General features: G+C 40.8%; 3 protein-coding genes across 7 annotated transcripts; 1 reads left to right on the forward strand and 2 right to left on the reverse strand.

Annotated features, from left to right (window-relative positions):
• Nucleotides 1-70: 70 nt before the first annotated feature.
• On the reverse strand, nt 71-4,829 carry LOC130526382 (sia-alpha-2,3-Gal-beta-1,4-GlcNAc-R:alpha 2,8-sialyltransferase-like). The gene is made up of 4 exons (XM_057034008.1): nt 4,283-4,829; nt 3,558-3,680; nt 2,920-3,477; nt 71-2,770 (listed from the first exon to the last, which is right to left on the reverse strand). The coding sequence occupies exons 1-4, from the start codon at nt 4,435-4,437 to the stop codon at nt 2,488-2,490; spliced, it is 1,119 nt and encodes a 372-aa protein (XP_056889988.1). The 5' UTR covers nt 4,438-4,829; the 3' UTR covers nt 71-2,487.
• Nucleotides 4,830-4,994: 165 nt separating this feature from the next.
• On the reverse strand, nt 4,995-9,128 carry LOC130526383 (cyclin-G2-like). Of its 2 annotated transcripts, XM_057034010.1 has the most exons (8): nt 8,936-9,128; nt 8,307-8,430; nt 8,051-8,188; nt 7,622-7,872; nt 7,419-7,497; nt 7,227-7,325; nt 6,809-7,011; nt 4,995-5,800 (listed from the first exon to the last, which is right to left on the reverse strand). In XM_057034010.1, the coding sequence occupies exons 2-8, from the start codon at nt 8,427-8,429 to the stop codon at nt 5,689-5,691; spliced, it is 1,005 nt and encodes a 334-aa protein (XP_056889990.1). In that variant the 5' UTR covers nt 8,430; nt 8,936-9,128; the 3' UTR covers nt 4,995-5,688. The 2 variants fall into 2 exon arrangements, with proteins under 2 accessions (XP_056889990.1, XP_056889989.1); XM_057034009.1 differs by having other exon boundaries at nt 7,227-7,497.
• A 62-nt stretch (nt 9,129-9,190) lies between these two features.
• LOC130526378 (coiled-coil domain-containing protein 158-like) lies at nt 9,191-18,718 on the forward strand. 4 transcript variants are annotated; one of them, XM_057033998.1, is made up of 22 exons: nt 9,191-9,574; nt 9,678-9,735; nt 9,813-9,952; nt 10,504-10,667; nt 10,774-10,889; nt 10,964-11,177; nt 11,261-11,316; nt 11,501-11,611; nt 11,695-11,776; nt 11,949-12,068; nt 12,378-12,560; nt 12,703-12,939; nt 13,010-13,184; nt 13,608-13,760; nt 14,094-14,218; nt 14,594-14,752; nt 15,037-15,129; nt 15,323-15,439; nt 15,786-15,952; nt 16,502-16,564; nt 16,788-16,852; nt 16,978-18,718. In XM_057033998.1, the coding sequence occupies exons 1-22, from the start codon at nt 9,493-9,495 to the stop codon at nt 17,100-17,102; spliced, it is 2,805 nt and encodes a 934-aa protein (XP_056889978.1). In that variant the 5' UTR covers nt 9,191-9,492; the 3' UTR covers nt 17,103-18,718. The 4 variants fall into 4 exon arrangements, with proteins under 4 accessions (XP_056889978.1, XP_056889979.1, XP_056889980.1 ...); XM_057033999.1 differs by having other exon boundaries at nt 12,381-12,560; XM_057034000.1 differs by having other exon boundaries at nt 9,437-9,574; nt 9,649-9,735; nt 9,813-10,667.
• Nucleotides 18,719-19,918: the final 1,200 nt, after the last annotated feature.

Below are 19,918 nucleotides of genomic sequence, written 5' to 3' on the forward strand. Positions count from 1 at the left end.
AATATCCCAGTAAAAACGGAGACCTGCGTTCTTGTGGAACTCTGCGCCACTTTTACAGTTGAACAGCAAATAAAAAAGATACTGCTTTATTTGACACATGAAGGGAATATGCAGGCACATAATGTATATCTTTCATGTGGAATAATCAGAAACATTTAAGACTTGGTTTTTCTTTTTTACATGGATGAAATTATTTGTTAGAACAAACAACAATGCAAAGTCATTGGCATGATTTATGTCTTTCCTACTATATGAACATAAACAGCCAAGGTTTTATATGTCTTATGGCAAAAACTTTCCATGCAGATTAAACACAAGTACAAGAAGGAGGAAGGGCTGGAACGAATCGGCTATAGAGCTTCGTTTGAGCACATGTCTGTCACAATATAATGCACAAAAAGCTATACTGTTTCAGGACAGGAATTACAATCCTTAAAATGTTGCTAGCATAATTATATGTACGAAACATTCCAAAGAATGACGTTTGAAAATCAGGAAACAGATCTTGAGGGCAACATTCATGATAGATCCCACCACTTGACTTACTACTAAGTTATTAACATGAGGGCAGCGGCAGCGTTAAATGACTTTTTTTTTTTTTTGACTTGTTATCGAGTCATTCAGCTTTTAAAATCAACATTCTCGTTGAATGGACGTTCTTTGGTGTCACTACATACACATTCTTAATGGAGGAATTACCGTAAGGGGATTCAAAGAAATGACTTTTAATAAAGATTTTGATCCGTTTTGTCATCAATTCTGTACATGTCGTAGAACCTGAGGTACTGTCAGGAAGCTTAGTTGCCTCGGGAGACACACAAAAATGTATTGTGCGACAAATGGATTCCTACTGCCAAAAATTCAAACAAGCACAATAGTGCACACTGTATCAAGTGTGACTGACTGCATTGCTCTGTGTATCAGAATGGCAGCCTGGACCCAAATCTGAAAGCAGCAGCACATGTTGTGGAGTCATGAGACGGTCATGTGGTCCGTCTGGCTCTGCCGAAAAACCCCCACACACCACCAGATCCCAGTCTGGTGTGACCGAAGGGAACGGTGGAGAAAAGCTGAATAAAAACAAAAAAAATCATCTTTATAAAGTGTCTCTGGACAGGATCGGTGGAATTATGTTCCTTGTAGCCTGTAAAGAGTTATTGTACGAGTTTAAAGGTATAAAAATTAGCATATAAGACTTGTTGATGCCTCACATGCAGTGGCATTCAAATGGATCGTGCTGTTTAGACATGATGGGGTTTAACATATCATTTCTTTGCCCAATGTCATTGATACTGGATTTAATATCATTGTGCGTTTAATTATTTTGGTTTTTGTGGGAAATTGCAACATCAGCTGTTCCAAACGCTGCCTAAATTGTGTCGTCGGATGTTTTCCCACATCGAGGGGCCCATTTTGTCATTCAAACTGCATCGTTTTCAGGAGGCAGAGATACAGTTATAATGTTTAAATCAAAGGGCCACACAAGCGCAGAATAGCTGGGCTGGCGCTGACAAGGGGGCAGCTGCAGCGGACCGTGTGAACACAGTTCACGTGTGGTGATGGGGAGCACAGAGCATGTGAGAGTCCATGTGGCTGAAATGGGGCACAAACTGGCTGACATTTTCCATCCTGCAAACTGGTGTATGGATTCCAAGGCCAACAAATTTTGCCTGGATCAAAATAGGCTCTGCAAGTTTGCAAACATTGGAAACATATATATATATTGTGTGAGAGAGATTTTGGCAGCAGGCTAAAGAACATAAACTATAAAGAGATCATTTTATTTCTTAAAACCGAGCCTCTGTGGCTAGTTTGCAACCCCTAGTAGCTGCAGATCTATTTGGAATAGATTTCAGCTGTCCTACGGTACAGTCTCGCTACCCTAATGACAGCACATTCTTTGTCCACAAAATTATGGCTTTTTGTTGGAATGTTGTTTGTTATTCCAAAAAAGAATCTCAGGAAATTTTGAAATGTATAGTTTCACTTTCTCTTGTGGGAAAAAAAAACTACTATCAAAACAAATCATACAAATATAGAGAGAACACAGTCCTTCTTCCAGAGGAGTGCAGATTGTCAGGCTGGGGGGAGAGGCATGAAATTGGAGCTGCGCCTTCTCTGGAGGCATTGAATCTGATCTAAATCCTTCCCTGAGATTAGGCAGTGAGTTCCGTGTGTAAAATCACCACGCTGTTGTTTTTAAAGGTGATTTCAGCATCGCTGCTTTAAAGAAAACGTTTGAAATCCGCCGGCTAAATGTGACATCTATTTGGTCCGAACTCAGCCCGCAGTCATGCGAAGGACGGGAGTTTAAACAGCTGAGCATAGTGCCAAAGACAAAACCGTACTGCGTGGACGACTGATTATGAATGCGTCTGTGTAGAATGGGTGGGTGTCAGGTGTCATGCATTGTGGGTCACAACTAAAGTTTAAGCAATGCGATCTGGGTCACAGTCCCTGGAGACCTCTCCGACTGTCTCGCAGGGTCTAAGTGCAGTGTGTCAGGCTCAGCCTAATCACACCTTCCCTGTGCAACTTGTAGAGCAGCTTGAACTCGGTGGGCAGCTGGTGGGTCTCTTGCCACTTGGTAGTGAATTTTGTCCCTTTCTTGTCATAGTAGTGGTAGGGCAACTCTTTGCCTGTGTTGGGGTCCCAGCCGAAGGGCCAAAAGCCGTAGAGGTGGATCTCATCGCACATGGCGGAGGCTAGCGTGTACATGAGGATTCCAGTGCTGAGGCGTTTGGGCGACAGGTTTTTGGTCTTCCAATATCTGCCAGGGGAGCAGAGGGACAACTTAGAGGAACAGCGACAAAAATCTGCCTATGCAGTGAGTGTGCAGCACATCAATTCTTTTTACTTTTCTATTTACTTTGCAATTCACCAGCTACCTTTAGACAAATAGGACCCAAATACTCTTACTTGTTGACATCGTGCATGATGTTTCCAGGCCAGGCCAGCTCCACTTTCAGTTGGCCTTTATGCTCCACAAAGAAGTCCACCAGGGTCCTGGTTACTGTGGCTGATGTGTGAAGGAAGAAGGCGGGAATCCAGAGGATGGCTCCTCCCAGCTTCTTTAGGTTCAGGAAGAAATTATTCCTGTCCTGAATGGTCAGCAGGTTGTTGTAGTAGCGCTCCAGAATGCTGGGGTTGAAGGTGGTCATGTTGGTCTTCCTCCCCACATCTTTGGAGTAGACCTCGGTGGGGGCGAAGTTGCAGCGGAACACAAAGTCAGCCTGGTCGATGTTATCGCCGCAGTGGCTACCCGTCAGGATGCCACTGTTGCCCACCACGGAGCAGAGGCTGTAATGCTTGTTGTGGATAGGAGAGGTGTCGGGGAGCAGAGATTTGAAGTTGTTGCTGATGGAGAAAACGTATTTGTGGCTCGAGTAATCGAAGTGCATCAGCTGGCCCACACGCACTCTGTCCTTTGTGAGGGAGAAGTTGTTGGGAATGTCGATGAATCCCAAGATATCCTTCCTGTGGACAATAGAAGTATCCATCAGGTTTACAAATGCGCTTTGAATACTTTAAATCACCGGGAACTAAACGTCTCATACCTCTGCTTATAAAAAGCGGTCTTGTTGAACTTCCATTTGGATGGTTTCCCGTGAAGCTCCTCGTTCAGGGCATTAGTTAAAGGAATAAAAGAGGGGTTCAGGGAATTTACGGCAAGCTGAGACCTGCGAATCAAAGCCACCTCTGTAAAGTTCTTATAAATTATGTAGAAAGTACAGTATATAAAAAAGGACATGCTGCTGCACACTTGAACATTTTCCTGGTAAAAAGGAACAGAAGTGTCATGAAGGGTCAATACACTGCTTAATGAGCACTTATTGTTTCGACATTAACACTACAAATTAATAGGTCCGTACTTTCCTAAACACATCATATGCCATCATCATTATCATTATTGGTATTAAGTATAGTTTTCGGGGAACTGACACCACCAGAAGGCCCTGACAGGTTGCTAAGTGCTTACAGCAAGGAGAAAAATGAATCAAACCATATTCCAACATAATTTATGTTACGTGACAACACGAAGGCCCGTTTTAGAGATGGGTGTCGCAGGCCTGTCTTCATTCTCCAAAAATCGAAAATCGAAGGTGCGGGACTCAATCGCCTCAGGTGGGGGTCGATTACCAGGTTTTGTGAGAGCGTTTCGACATCAGGACCCTGGACAGCTCGCCGGATCCTTGACGGCTGTGCGCGTCACGCCGCGCCTCGATATTTACCTGTCAGCCGCACACCCACCGCCACTAATGTCTGCTGTAAACGTACTCACCGAAAGCCTGCGTGGAACATGATCCTCGGGCCTCCCGTGTAGTATTTAGAGGAGAAGAAGCTGTCTTTTCTGAGCGACACATAGCTGATGAGCGACAGGATCAACACGGCGACGCACAGAATAACCAAACCGAGGGCCTTGGCGATGCGGACCATTTTAGGAGCCTTTTCATTCCTTGTGTGCTGGAAAGCTTTAGCCTAGGTTGTCATCGCCTGGGTCGCGCACTTCCTCTGCTGCCCGTCGCCAGGATGCGCGAACCGCCGTTCATCGCTCCTTATAACGGTATAAGATCTGCGGGTGTCGGCGGTCGGCTGCATGGGGAAGACACCGCAGCTCGGTCCGGTCTCCTTCCTCTGCCTGCCCAGCCCCCTCCTCTCCTGACTGCTGCTGTTGCCTCCCCTCCAGGCTCCCGTTTTAATTAAGAAGATGGAAGAGAAATGCGCTTCAACGCACGCAGCCAGCTAAAAGCCCCCGTCCTCCACCGCTCCTGCTCCCCCAGCTCCTCTGCATCTGTCAGCAACAAAGGGGAGCTTGTCTGGTCTCAGAAACGAGATGAAACAACCGTGATAGGAGGAACGGACCGTAAAAGCCTCCAAATATCCTAGAGCGAGCTTAAGGATTTGTACATCCTAGTATATGAGTGGCATTTAATTTCATACTTAAAACAAATAAGATGCTGTTTAAATTACACAGTGAAACAATCTGTAAGAACTTATGGATATAAAATCATTTATTTGAAAGGACGATTTCCGATCCTTCACAAATGGTTCACATTACAAAGGTAACATACTTTTGATGCAGCATTTCTAACATATTTTTCAGGTTATGTACATTTTTTTAAACTTTTTTTTTTACAGTAAGCTTATCTTGGTTAAATATTTATGTCGTAACGTACGTCAGTGTTTCCATGCATGCACTTCAACACAACAGTAATATCATATAATGATAAAGCACAAAATACTTCGGTAGGTCCTATACAGTATATTGATGGCAAATGATTAGGTATAAAACTTGATAGACTGAGAATATCATAGCTGGTACTCAACATTTATAACTTCTCCTCTTGTGCGTGTGTCACTATTTTTGCTGGAATGTTGCAAATTCAGACACAGAAAGTCCAAATTTAAAAAAAAAAAGCACACAGACGTTTCGATCTACTGCACTTCGAGCTGCCACGGTATTGCAATTTTCTATTATTACGATATGTTTGTCTTTAAACGGTTAACTGGATTAACACAGGCACTTAATGTTCACAATCCATCACCGGGTAAACCTACATTGCACACAACATGAAAAGAGAAACACACATTTGCTGTGAAACTTGGCGAGGACGGTTACACTGTAAAGGGACCCCACACACACAAACACACACACAAACACACACCCGCCGCTGTATTTGCAGCTCATCACTTCATGCTCTGCAGAAACTTGGAGGGGAAGAAGGCTCCTTCACCATCACTTCCTGGCGAGCCCCAGGGGCTGTCTTCCCCAGAGCTCATGTCCTCGCAGAAGTCCTCACTGTGAGACAAAAGAGGGCGTTACCTCTGGACTCAGAACCACAAATGAATGTACTTTATTCATCTCATTAATGCAAAGAGAGGGAATGGTTCAAAACCAACACAACAAGATGAACTGGTCTTCACTGTAAAACCTTATTAACTGTTTAATTAGCCACATGTTTGCTCTATGTCAGAAATATGCCTCTCTGACAGGATCATAGAGAGGAAAAGGCCACATTACAATTACTACATCACAATCATTGAACATTAGCAGGTTTGCCTTAAACGGATGTGGTTTCTTCCAATTTCATTTCTGCAGCACTTTCTCTCTCACACATTTGTGTCATGTATTTCACTTTAGTCCAACCATTCCTGCTTCTTTCTTTTTGGATTCAAACATACACTTTTCTGTAAAGATGCCTGCAACCTTTCGGTTTGCTCTTTAAGAAGCAGCTTCTGAACACATCAAATCTCTTGTCAGAGACTCTTCTGCTGAGTAGGAAGAGCAAGATTAGCTGAGAACACCTGGCCATCTCAGAAAACATCTAATCAGATCCTGGTTACTTCTTATATTTCAAGCAGTGACACCACCTGATGTTTTTCATTCTGGTTTGGTGAACAGAAAAAGATTCAATAATGTTTCTGGTATTAGCAACCTCTGCGTCAAATAGAGTGAAGACATAAAATATTACCCAGGCCAACTGACAAACTGTAAATGATCCTAAGGTGATATTGGTGGACAAAGCAAGACAGGGAAAGCTGTCAATGTGTTTAGAGGGAAACATATTCATTAAAAATAACAGGTAAGAATGGGGAATTTAAAGGATATGCTGGAATCAAGTCCATATATAACCCTTTAGTTCCGTAAATAAAAATAAAAAAATCACTGTTGAGCAATGGTGATTTGTTTTTAAATGATGTAATTTAGGAGCTTTGTGAAGCAGTCTGTTGCTGTTCTTAAATGGCAAATGTCAGTGTTTTGTCATCACGCGGACTGAAGAAAATGGAGAAAATTGGGCATTTTTACCTCTCGCTCTCATCCCAACTCCCCTCTGGAATAGTTGGAAGCCCAGGCACAGAATAGTGACTGCACTGAAGATTCTGTGCCGTCTTCTTAGATATGATCCAAACAAGCTTTTTGTTGTTGGGCTTGTTGCATTCAGTTGAGCAGTATTCGGTCATGCACTTGGCCACGTGTTGTTTCCAGTGGAGCAACTCCCCATCACTGATCTGTTAAGATGTCAGACAGAAAAAAATCTGAGTGATCCAAAGACAGAAATATAGAAATTGTTGCATAGAACTTACTGGTTCCACATTACAGTCAGATATGTGCAACAATTAGTTTATTTGCACGAAAAATTAAATAATAACCGTGGTCTATATGGATACAATAAGTAATTAGGATTGCATACAACAACAGCCTGTTCTTGTACACCTTTTATTACCTTTAGATATCCTTGGAGAGCGTGAAGAATCCTCATCAATTTGCTGGACTGGTGGGTGTCAAACTCTTGGGCAAATAGAGACAGTGCAAGAACTGAGGGCTGCGGAAGAGGACAACAGCAGGTTACGATTGTCACAGATTTTAACATGAACACTGCAATGTCGGGAAACTGCCGCCTAAGAGCAATTCTTACTTTTGCTTTAGAGAAAACAAGCCGGCATAAGCACGCTTTTAGCTGGGCTTCCAGACTCTCAATGCTTGGGAGCTCCTCCCTTAAAATATAGAGGGAATCTTCATTTGATCCACCAGGACACATTTCATGAGGGAAAACTATTGGCTCATGTTTGTGCACACTCCTTGACAACAAAAGTATATAAAGCATTTAAAAGATTTTACCTTTCAACAGACCAGGAAGTGAAGGCCGAGTATAAGAGGTGTAGAAAGGTCAGTGGCGTGACCGCTTCAGGCTTCACACCGAGCTTCTCCATAACAATCTTTTCCATGCGACAAAGGTCCGGCACAGTGAATTTGCTTTGGCTGATGCGGATGAGTTCATGGATGGGTGAAACATTGCTGTCATCCTCGACCATTTTGGCAGCAATGTGAAGACAACAGACTCCAATACACGGCAAGTGTTTAGGCTGCACCTTTTCACATGAACACAGTGTGAGTCAACAATTTAGGACTTAAAATCCAATTTGGTCAGTCAGATGATTCTTCAAAATATTGAAAATAACTTGTTACAATGTTGTCATTAAACAAACAGAAAGAAAATATTGTGATTAAACCCATATTGTAAACTTGAATCCTTTCAAAAATGCTTACCTTCATAACTGTGAGGAATCGATCCAGAAAATTAACAGCATGAACAAATGTTTGGGTGCTGTAGCCAAAGAAACTGGTCAGGCCCCACAGCTCTTCCACACGGCTGTCTCTGCATTTTGAAGACACTGCACGGCAATTCTGAAAATGCACCATAACGGAATATATTTCATGCACACAGAAAAATGCCACCCATTTGAATGGAATACCATATGTTTGCACACAGAACCAGAACCGGTAAATTGGGTCAGTGTGTTACCTCCACAGAGGAAGACTCTATCAGTTTCAGACCAGCCTCTCTGGGAAGAAAGTTGCACTCTTTCGCACAACATGACTTCAGCTCTTTCAAGAGCAAGCTGTCAACAGCTTGAAGATCCCTCATCCTGGAAAACAGCATGTAAATGTTTTATGTATTTTTTTCCAATTACAGGTATCGGGAGAAAATTTTTCCTCGACAATGAAATCAGTTTGAATGTTGTCTCCTATACCCCACCTTTCGGGTGTCAGATATCACCCCCCTCCCCCCAAACACACACACCACCCCCAACAGATCTTCCCTTAAACATATTTTTCTCCTTTAAATCGTAAAATGTCATTGTTAGCAACCAAAGCTATTACAGGGACGATGATGCAAGAAAATGATGTTAACAAGACATAGGATTAAGTCATATGCACAGTCGTTAAATGTAAATAATGTCTATCGAAACTAGGTCACGTCGTCACATCGAGACAGTATCATATTATTATGAAGATAATATAATAACGGCGGTAATAATTACATTGCAAGATTGAACATTTTGCGTATTTAGTTCGTGTAAACAATAAACATGTTTGCTAGGTTACGATCATTGGGTATCTTGCTGGTGTAATATTTGCAAATGTTATTACCTTGTTTGGTAGCTGCCGATGACCAGGATAACAGTTTTGCAACTTAAGACACGTATTAATACCTCATGATTTAGTTTCGATTGCAGCTAAAGCGCAAAAGACGGTAAAGTTCCTTGGTCCGTGCAAAATTGAGAGGGTGGTCCGCCCTGGATAAATATTTTTTTTTTAGCCCACTGTTAAACTACAATAACCATCATGCAACACGACGAACGTGCCGGAAACGCCTCTTCGCAACCAAACCGTTCAGAGGTGCCTTGTGTCATGCAAGTCGTTTCAAAGTTTCAGTGCTACTTTAACTTTTTATCGCTATATCATTGTGACCACTTACCTGAGAAAAATAATTAGACGCAACAATTAAACTGTATATACTAATTCACTCATAAAACATGTTTTTCCGCTAAAACGATGTTGTTTCCATGGTGACGAAATTTGTCGTTTCACGACAGTGTAGGAACAACATGCTAACTAGCTGTGTGTTTTGTTTTCGAGTTTGTCTTGTGAGTTAGGTTTTATCATGAAAACCTAGCTATTTCACTTTTTTTTACAGTTTGACTAAAATGTCATTATTTGCTCTTTCGAGTAGAGATAGCGTTCATGTTAAGCAACCGAACCGTACAAATGCAGCAACAACTTCGACCGGTAAGTTAAGTTTGTAGCTAGTGATTCCTAATTCAATCATTTAGATGTTATGAATTTCTAGATTTCGAATTCAGAACTTTTGTTCAACTTTGTTTTCTCTCAGATACCCATACCACATCTTCGCAGCCGAGATTAAACAGTCTCACATTGGATCAATTGAGGTATCTAGAAGATAGATCATTCCAACCTTATTTCATTCTCCACTGCACAATACACACAATTTTTCTTGTTGATACAGTGAAGAGCTCGATAGGCGTACCAAGGAAACACAGAAGCTACAGGATGAAGTGGAAAATGCAACAAAGCAAACCTTGGAAAAGTTTGGTTGTGCATATGAGATCCACTGTTCAGGTTCTCATGATGGCAATTGTAATATCTGTGAGTATTGGCTTTATCAGATTATGTTTATTAGTAGCTACATAATAAAAAAAGAAATGACATCTCCAGTATCATATTAATGTGACTTTTCAGATAATTTTTATTCATTGTATTTTTTACCAAGGCTGAACTGTGACTGGCATCGCTTTTTCCCTGAATGGTATTATTTGTTACTAAATGTGCTCATTGTATGCAAGATGACAAGAAAGCATCATTATTTTTTCCTTGAGAGGCATAAACTAGACTTGAAAAGCTTAGATTTTCCCCTCAGTGACTCTTTAAATGCATTTGAAAAAAGCACTTCCATATATAACCGAGGAAAAATTAAAAAAGTCCTCTCTGTTACACAGCGCTTAAAGCAAACATGCAAATTACAGTATAGAGCTAATTACAGAATAAACATTTAGAAAAGGGAATTTTACCTGTCGAAAGTCATCCTCGAGCAAAACGTTTGAATTAAAAATAAACAGATGTAAAAATCATATCTCAATATCTTTTGCCCAAAGCACTATTTCTCAAGTATTAACATGTAATTAACTTGAAATATCTAGTGGCAGATGACCCAGCTGCAGATTCTGGTACAGTTACAATCCAACAGCAGGTACTTACTCCACCCCTGACCTGTCATAAGACCAGTCAGCTCGGCGGCAGCTGTTCTGGAGAGGAGTTTGTAGGTGAATCTCTGCAACAACTGTGGGACATCCCATTGAAAGAGGTTCAGAGTTTCATTCCATTTATCAAACTAAATTTAAAGTTGCCTGGAAGAATGTCTTGATAAAGTATACTTTGTATATTGTCTTTTTCTACCTTTCTGAGTGCAGGAAAATGATCCGCATAAACCAGAGAGGACAACATTCGGTTTTGACAAAGTGATTATGAACCTCCAGAGGGAGTTGCAAAAGGCCCAAAGGGAGAAGGACGTGCTGACTGACCTCAGGTCAGCAGTTGAGCACTATTTTGCTTCTGTGAAGAAATTATACAAACCATTGTCACTATTTTATAAATTTCTAGATTGATGGATTCAGCTGAGCATGTTGGTCAGATGGAAAAGATGCTGAGCATGTTGGAGGAACTGCAAAATACAGAAAGAGCCAAGGACCAGAAAATGTCTGAGACAGAGAATCAGGCATCGTCCATTAACAAGAGAGTAGAGAAGTTGGAACAAAATATGAAGGAAAGATTCTTTTCACCTTTATCTCCAAATGAACACTCTGAAAAAGTTTGGGTAAGTTGTAGCTAAGAATCATTTAAAATGGATTTTAAACCATACGGTCTGTTTTTCATAATGTTTTTATTTTTTTCTGGCAGCCACTAGAACATCACGGGGGTGAAGAATACAGTGGGAGAATTGAGCAAAAAGAAGGGTAATGTAGTGTACTTTTAATACCGTCAAGTAAAATTAATTCCATGTATTTTCAGCCACTTGCAGTTAAGACTTGATGTTTTACTTAATCTTTTGCAACACTGGTAGGCTATTGGCCACAGAATGGGTAAATATAACACTTATTCTACCATCACTGAAACCTCTTGGCGCTTGTGCTGTTGTAGAATGGACGACTTGATTGCAAATCTTGGACAAGAGATGGCGCTGTTGACCCACAACCTGAGCACATCAAAAAACAGCACCGTCAATTTCATTACAAAGTTAGAGATGCTTAAGTAAGCGTTGGTTCCATATAATCTGGCTATTCCACTGAAGATCAGACGGTGTCCCATTGTTAAATGTGTGATTTCTGTTATAGAAATCTCACAGAAAAACAGACATTACTGCACCAAGCTCAGGTCTGTGGTCTTGTCTCAGCTGTCTCCAGACATAAAACTAAGGTAAGGGAGAATGTACATAAATTTAAAAAAATATATATTTATTTTTAAAATGGTTCAAATGAACTAAGTGGCATTGTCTTGTTCACAACTATTGATCTCTGTGATGGAGTTTAATGTATGTGAAGGAACTGCAGATATTTCAACAATTTGTATGTTGTTTTTGTCACTGTAGGTTTGTTACCTGGAGCAGCAGCTTATTCAGGCTCAGTCTCAGCTGAAGGACACCCAGAGAGAGAGAGAACATTTTTTACAACAGTCAGAAGACGTTCGAACTCAACTTGATCAACTTAAGGTACTACAATAAAAGATTTCTTTTGCTCTCACACCCAAAGTCTTGTATGGCTTGGATGTGCACAGACTGGTTAAAACACAGGTGAGCTTAGTCAGAGAAGATATGTTAGTTGTATTGTAAATGACAAATGGCAGGCAACCACGTTTCTACAAAGTTTTCAGGCACTTTTTACAATATATTATTTATATACTGATCATGTCAATTATGGTATATACAATATTGTCTTAACATTGACTAAATAATCAATTTAATTACTTTTCATTATAACCTGCCCACTGGGTCTAACAAATATCTACCCATCCATCCAAGCAGCAGCAGAGTGAACTACAGGAGGAGGTAAAGGCTTTGAGAAGACAGTTGGAGGACACTGGGGAGGAGAAGAAATCCCTACATAGTCAGCTGGAGCAGAGGACACATGAAGAGATGAAAACAAAGGATCTCCTAGAAGAGAAAGAAATGGAACTCCGTCTCTTAAAGCAAGAAACCCAGCAGGTAACACTTATTATCATGTGTGTGTGTGTGTGTGCATGTGTGTGTGAACGACAGAGTTTCAGTGGAGAAAATTGGTTGCAAACATTAATAACATTTAAAACAGAAATGTGGGTGACTCATCATACTAAAGTAATTTTTCCAGCATCTTGACAGATTGGAAGGGGCTGAGAGACGCTACCAAACATTGCATGTGGACAGAGAGGCACTCGGGCAGAAGGTGGACGACCAAGAGAAGATGATAAATATTCTGAGGTTACAAGTGGAGAACAACACGCAAGTGACTGTGCAGCAGGGCCAGACCATCAATATCCTTCATCAGGAGAACAGCTTTCTCAACCACCAGCTAAACCAGCACAAGCTGAACGTGCAGCAGCTCAGGGTATGGAGCGCTGAAGAACATGCTAAAGCTCTCTGAAACTGTCTATTTTATGTCTTGTCCTTTTTTGCAGAATCAGAATGAAATAGACCAGTACAAGACAGATTTGGTTGCAGCAGAGCTGGAGCGACAGCGGCTGCAAGGCTCTGTGGCTGAACATGTCAAACATCTGCAAGAACAACATCTGGAGAAGCAGCAGCTTACCAACCAGCTAGAGCTCCAAAAAATAGAGTTTTCCTCTCTAAAAAGTAAGCAGAAATGATAGCATTCTCACTACAATTTTAACTGATTAATGCTTTTTAGTATCGCGTCTCTATGGCATTTTTAGCCTTTTACATTCACACAGTCCTGTACATACAGAACATGTAACACACATGATCTAATAAAAATATTTAGTTGTTCAGATCCATTAAACTAACACATCACTGCAATCGCTTCATGCATTCTTTCAGCAGGAAGTCCACGATGCATTTATAGTCCCTTGAAAAACTTTCCCTTTCTTTTTTTTTCTTTGAAAAATCAAATGATCTCAGTGTCCCGCTGTGTTTAAACCAAGAACCCTGTTGTGTATGTTTATCCTGTCAACCAAGCCCATCTATTGCTATGTGCAGCTATGTTTTAGTGGATGTTTCTCTTGGTGGGTATAATGTGTATGCATGGACTCATTTCAGAGGAGCACAGGGAGCTGCAACAGCTCCATACATGTAAGAAGGAGGAGTACGAGGGTGTGGTGCTGAAGCTCCAGAGTCGGATGAAGAGGGCCAATGATGAGCTGGAGCAGGTCAGGGACAGCCTGAGGACCCTGAAAGAAGCTAATGGACATGGTTAGATACTTTATTTTCTGAGCTTTAATAAAACATGTCATGTCCAAAGAAATACTTATTACTTTTTTGTTATTTATACTCAGTGTGTGATTAGTTCAGTAGATAACAATAATTTACTTCAGTCACAATGAAAGCCAGAAACCCAACTTCGGTCAAATAATTAGTGGTTTAATGACAACATAAGCACATTTCTTTCCCTGTTGCGTCCCAGACGGGATCTACTCAGACATTTATAACTGAAAGCACATGTCCATGATTCAGTCAAAGCCTTCTTTCACCTCCTGTCCTCTCTCAAACTCCGACACTAGAAACTTTAAATCACTTTTTCTTAAGGGTTTGTCTCAGGCCTCAACGCAGCTGTGAACACTCAAGAGAGGGTCATTGCCAGAAGAGAGCAGATTAACTCCCTCGAGGGAAAGATCCAAAATCTCGTACAGACTGTGGAGAAGCTAAACCAGGTAAATGCTTAATGAACCATCATCTGGTTCATTGTGTGTTGTGTTTCAGTGTAACTGTAATTTAACTTTAGCTATTTTTATAAAGTTCAAATAGAATTGAGAATGCAACAGCATGCTGCAAGTGGACATTAAATAATCATTTAAATAACAGGATGAACATTCAAAAGGTGCTATTATAGTGGAAGTTATCTAAAACTTTTCACTCAACCAGTAATAGTACCGGTATTTGGATTTTTAATCTTTCTTTAAATGACAATTTCTTATGTATGTCCTTTTAATGAAATTAAGTTCTTGACATTTATTTGTCATATATAAACTGATACATTTTCACAAAGACATCTTGCCCTATTTTTTGTCTGTGGTTATTATTTGCAGGAGAAACACCATCAGAATCTAGAGCATCAGCGTCAGCTCCAGGAACTTGCCTTTATCAAGGAGGAAAAGAGACAACTTGGCCGTGAACTGGAGGCCCTTCGCTCCAAAGACAAACGCATGAGGGAGTGGACCAGCAGGCTGGAACAAATCCTTCACAAGGTGAAGCACATTCATGCATCCATTATATGGCCACCAGAAACATTTAGCCATTACAGTAATATAGTGTTATCAGATTTGACCTTCAAAATATTAATAATTAACTTCACAGTCCAATTTTTTGTCATGAAAGCAAGTTTTGCTGCATCATGCTGTCCTTGAGATAATATATTTTCTGTTAACAAAAGACCTTATCAGCTCCACTAACCCTGTTCTATCTCCATGTGCATCACTTTATTGTTCCTGCTTACTACTCTACATTTTATCTATGTTGTTTCTTTCCAAAGATGTCGGAGAGGTTTGCTGAATGTCAAGATTTCATCCAGCTGCAGGAGCATGAATTCTTTCATCTAAAACTCCAGTGTAGCTTAGATTCAAAGGTAGAGCTGCACTAGAGTGAGTGCTTTTATAAGACGGATGCAAACTTTTCCATCGTACTACAACCACGTGTGGAAAACAATAACAATGTTTAACTTCGATTTATACCTGCCCGTTTGTCTTTATCTTGGTTTCACAGTAATGCTGTATGCACCCTTGAGCAAATCTTGATAACCTATTCGATTTCCCCTGCAGGAGCTCCAAGGTCAACATTTGCACACAGCCTTGCATGAACCAACAGCTCACCTGGGCCGTCCACCTGCGGCTTCTACTCCACTCTCCTCCCAGGAGAACGCCCACGCCCGAATTTCGGTAAAGTCAGGATAATCCCACACAGTTGAAGCTTTTCAATTATGTACGTGAATCATTGTTTATTTGGCTGCTCAGACACAGGCCCCAGCACATCTGCTCTGCCTTTAATTCAAAAACATTCATTTAATTGCATTCCTGTTGAGGGAATAGTCACGGCAATTCAAAATAATTCCAATACGGCAGTGAACTATTTGTTCTGTGCTGCAATCTTGGATTAAATGTAAAAGATCTAATCAAATTAGCTCAGATATTGCTTCGGAGACTGTGATGAACTCCAGCAAATACCATCAAATATGAGCTGTTGACACAACATGACATCTCTCTCATCCTTTCCCGACTCTTGAAGCCAAAGAGGAAGCAGGATGGCCTCACCCAAGAGCTCACGTCTCTTGTCGAGGAGCTGAAGGCGGTCATTTCGGAGAACCGCAGACCACACACTGATAACAATGGCAGCTCCGCCAGCCGCGTCCCCAGGAGGAGGTCTGCGCCTGAAAGAGTGAACAGAACCGCATTGTACGTCGCATCTCTGTTCCCACATGCTATAAGGATTAGCGCCACTCCTCAGCCAGCTTAGATCACATTTAAAATTCATGTGATCCTGTTAAGTGAGCAGAAAATCGTTAGACTGGAGAAGTGGGCTTTCATAAGTGGATTCATTGACATTTAGTTTGAAAGATTGTGCTGTTGGAGTCTGCACCTTTGAAATAATTATGGCTTTCATATAATATTTCATAGTTTAGATATTAAGTAATATTTGGGCCTCGTTTACGCAACAGAGAAAAGAATTAGATTTCAGACTTGAAAGAAACAGAACCACTTAAAATGCTGCTTTGATGTAGAAATGACCTTTGTTCCAAGCAAACTGAAGATTTTGCAACAAATTAGCTGGTTCTGCGTGGACATGAAAGGGTTGTATTTAATAAAATGTTAATTTTGACCTTGACGGATGACGCAAATGTGGAAGAGCTCCCGGTGTCACCCCAGCTTCTCCGTCTCAGAACCATGACTGTCATGGTTTTGTGTCTCATTCAGCTTTGTTTTGTATTATCTCCTCCCTTACAGCAGCACCAACGAGGCTGATGAGGTCAAAGCTGGCCTCAGGTACAGAAGGAAAACCTCAGGCAGGTAAGGGACGTGTCTCAAACAAGTCGAACGGGCCCGTGTGTGTGTGTGTGTGTGTGTGTGTGTGTGAGAGAGAGAGAATGGCTCGCCTTGAGGCTGCAGAAAGCTGATAAAGCGCGTGATCCATTATTACCACTCATGCCTCATGAAAAGTGGCCACTGTGGAGAAAGACAACGGGCTGCGTATTGTCATGTAATGCCTGCTTGTTTGCGTACACGTCCACAGCGAGCCGCATTTTCCGAAGGCATCTGAGGTAAACTGGAAAACAATCAACACATCTTTCAAGGACAGTAAGTGTTCAGTTTTGTTTTGTTTTTTTAAAATGAAGTTAAAATTTGTTTTTCCTGACCATCAATACAGTTGAGTTTATGAGCATGAACAGGTGAACAGTGAATTATCTGACGCGCTTTTGCAGACCCACGTTCTTCCAGTCCAGCACTTGCAGCGAGGTGCCCTTCATCCACAGATCGACTCCTGCTGGGCCGCAAGTCTCCCGTCTATTATCTCCTGACATCTGAGCCAAACCAGCCAAGCCATTGACAATAATTGATCAAATCAATCAACTTTTAGATTCAGTTCATCTTGTGCTTGTAAATAGAATCTACCAGATTATGTTCCAGTAAAAGGCTGCTTTATATATATTTTTTAAAAACATGTTAAAAACGGCTGTGTAATTGTCGTGCAAAGCCGTGCGAGTGTTCACATAAAAGTCAAATATGCGCAGTTAATCAATACGAAGTCATCAAAGCAGTAGACACATTCCTCCACTGTTTATTCCAACACCCACAGCACAAAAGCCTGACAATGTAATGAGGAGAAAAATACAGAAACTTGACGTAAACAACCTTGAGCATCCTTTGCTGGATGAGGCTGAAAGAGCCCAAACTTATTTTGAAAATTTTAAAGCAAGCCTCCGTGGCGGTTACCTCCCTTTTAATTTGAGGACACTTCCTATGAGTTTACATTTCAGTGAGCTTTCATGTTGTGCTCTGCCCTGTTCTTCAGAATTCAATGGCTTCTGCCAGTTTGGTCCCTGAAATCTGCTCTTTATGTTGATTTCTGCTGACGTTTTGATCCATAGGTCATCGGTCAATGAAAAAAACTTTTTGTTTTAGATGCTGTCAAGGCATATCTCTGTATTTCTTTTCAATAGTGTGGCTTTAAACGCCCCGTCCCAAACCCCCTATCTGTGATGTAAATTCAGCCGTAGAACAGCATATATTGCATAACTCCTGGCAGCTCCAGTTACTGTACATCTGTTTCAGATTCTCATTGTGTCAACGTCCAGTTGTTTTTAGAAGGTCACGCAGATGGTAGACCTGAACGTATTGCTTATTTTTAATCTCGCTGCTCTCGAGGATTTGCCAACTATCAAACAATTTGGCAACTCTTTTTTTTTATCATTTGGCTCAGAGGCATTTGATATTTAAAATCTCTGGTGTGATGCTTTCCTGCAAAAAAATAAATGAGTCATATTTTTACATTCAGCGTTGGAGATTTTATTCAAAGTGAAACTGGATTCATCCACCTATTCCTCCGTTGGCTCTCCATAGAAACTGGAGAAGTGCTATTTATTTTGCACGAAAGCCTAAAATTACTGGGAAGAAATGAGATTTAACATTTTTCTCTTTGTTCATGTCCATTCACTCTTTTGCTCCTCTTAACTATTCTTTTATTTTCTATGCAAGCATATCAGGTTAAGCAGTGTGGAATGTCACTAGATTCTTAGAGAAGGATCAGTTTTTGAAAAAAGAACAAATTTCAGTGTCACTGTCCTCAATCCAGACAGGTTTTACAGCACGATGAGCTGAGAGGCTGCGTTCAAGAAGAAGAAAAAAAACCTTCCTCAGATCCTTAACCTCAATGAAAAAAATGGATTAAAAAACAACAATCTGGAGGAACGTTCTGTGGACAGATGAAACAACACTTGAATTCTGACCTCTCTGAGCTGCATCATGTTTGAGCAGATGAGGCCTTTAACCCCCCACCCAGAACACTAACTCAAACATAGATGCGCAGCTGTTTTACTGCCAGAAGAGCTCTTGCATCAAAGAAGGGGAATTAATTCAAGTAAAGGGAATTAATTATACCCAAAGCTCCAAATACTTCTGGGATAAAAACTTCCATTAACATGTTAAATAAATCATGAAAGGAAATGTATACATTTTCTTGTATTTGCACCATCTAATCTGAAAGCTGCTCCCCTTAAACCACCACCAAGAAACGTTAAACAGGTAGAAGTGTTGCGACAGTTTATCCTATGTTTGTTTTATCCATAGAGATACGGCTTTGGTCATGTCATAAAATTTGACTGATGATATAACTGCTGATATCTCTGTTTAACACAGAGTCAAAAAAAAGATAGATCTGAACTCTCAGAGGCAAAAACACATGGAGGTAAATGATGTGCTGCAGATCTCCAGCATTTCAAATCAGCATTCTTTACATGCCTGCTCTGATACACTGCTTGGTATCTATACCTCATGTCAGCTCACCACGTTTATTATTTCTCCCACTGGAAGAATTAGAAGAGCACATATTTTATTTAAAATGCATAAAATGGCAAGTCTGTTATTCAGGAATAAATATATGCTTAAGAAAATTTATGAAACTGTCCGAAATATAACGTCTGAGTGATGCCAACACTGAGTACAAGTGCAAGAATCTTAACTTTGCCTAAATGAAGCATCGTGGTTTAACCCAAACACTGGTGCGATCTAGTTACCCCAGAGGGCATTTATAGCAGGAGTAACTACAGGTTACAGCTGCTGCTGGCCTGAGTGACAGCTACAGTTGGGCAACAAGCAGAAACTCTAACGGGAGAGGTGGAGAGTAACACTGGTTGACGCTCCAGTCGTTCTTCGTTTTATGTGGATTTTGTCTGATTTCGTAATATTAAAATGAGTGTGCGTGGATATGTGACCACAAGGGGGCGCTGTACAACGCTATATTTACACACGTACGCGCACATAAATGCTTATCTGTGATCAGTTTTAAGACAAAGCTTCACTTGTTGAAGTAAACCTCCCGGATTATGTTTAAGAATCCCACATATTAATAAATAAACAATATCAAGAAACAAAGTAATCAAACACAATTTACCAAACACAGAAACAACCAGGACCAGATATATTTATAGATATATGGGAGATGGCATCTAGATACAAGCATATATAGTAAACAATCAGTTTTTAAAAAATAAAATTAAAATAAATTAATTAATGAGAGCATACAAAGATTACAGGAGACGCGAGGCCACAGTTGCGAGCAGACAGGTGGGAGCAGGTGAGACAACCAGGAGTGGAGATGGATGGGACAGAGACAGGGAGGACGGGAACATGGGGGAGACAATAGAA

This window comes from Takifugu flavidus, chromosome 5 (genome assembly GCF_003711565.1).
Source record: "Takifugu flavidus isolate HTHZ2018 chromosome 5, ASM371156v2, whole genome shotgun sequence".
NCBI classification, from domain to species: domain Eukaryota; kingdom Metazoa; phylum Chordata; class Actinopteri; order Tetraodontiformes; family Tetraodontidae; genus Takifugu; species Takifugu flavidus.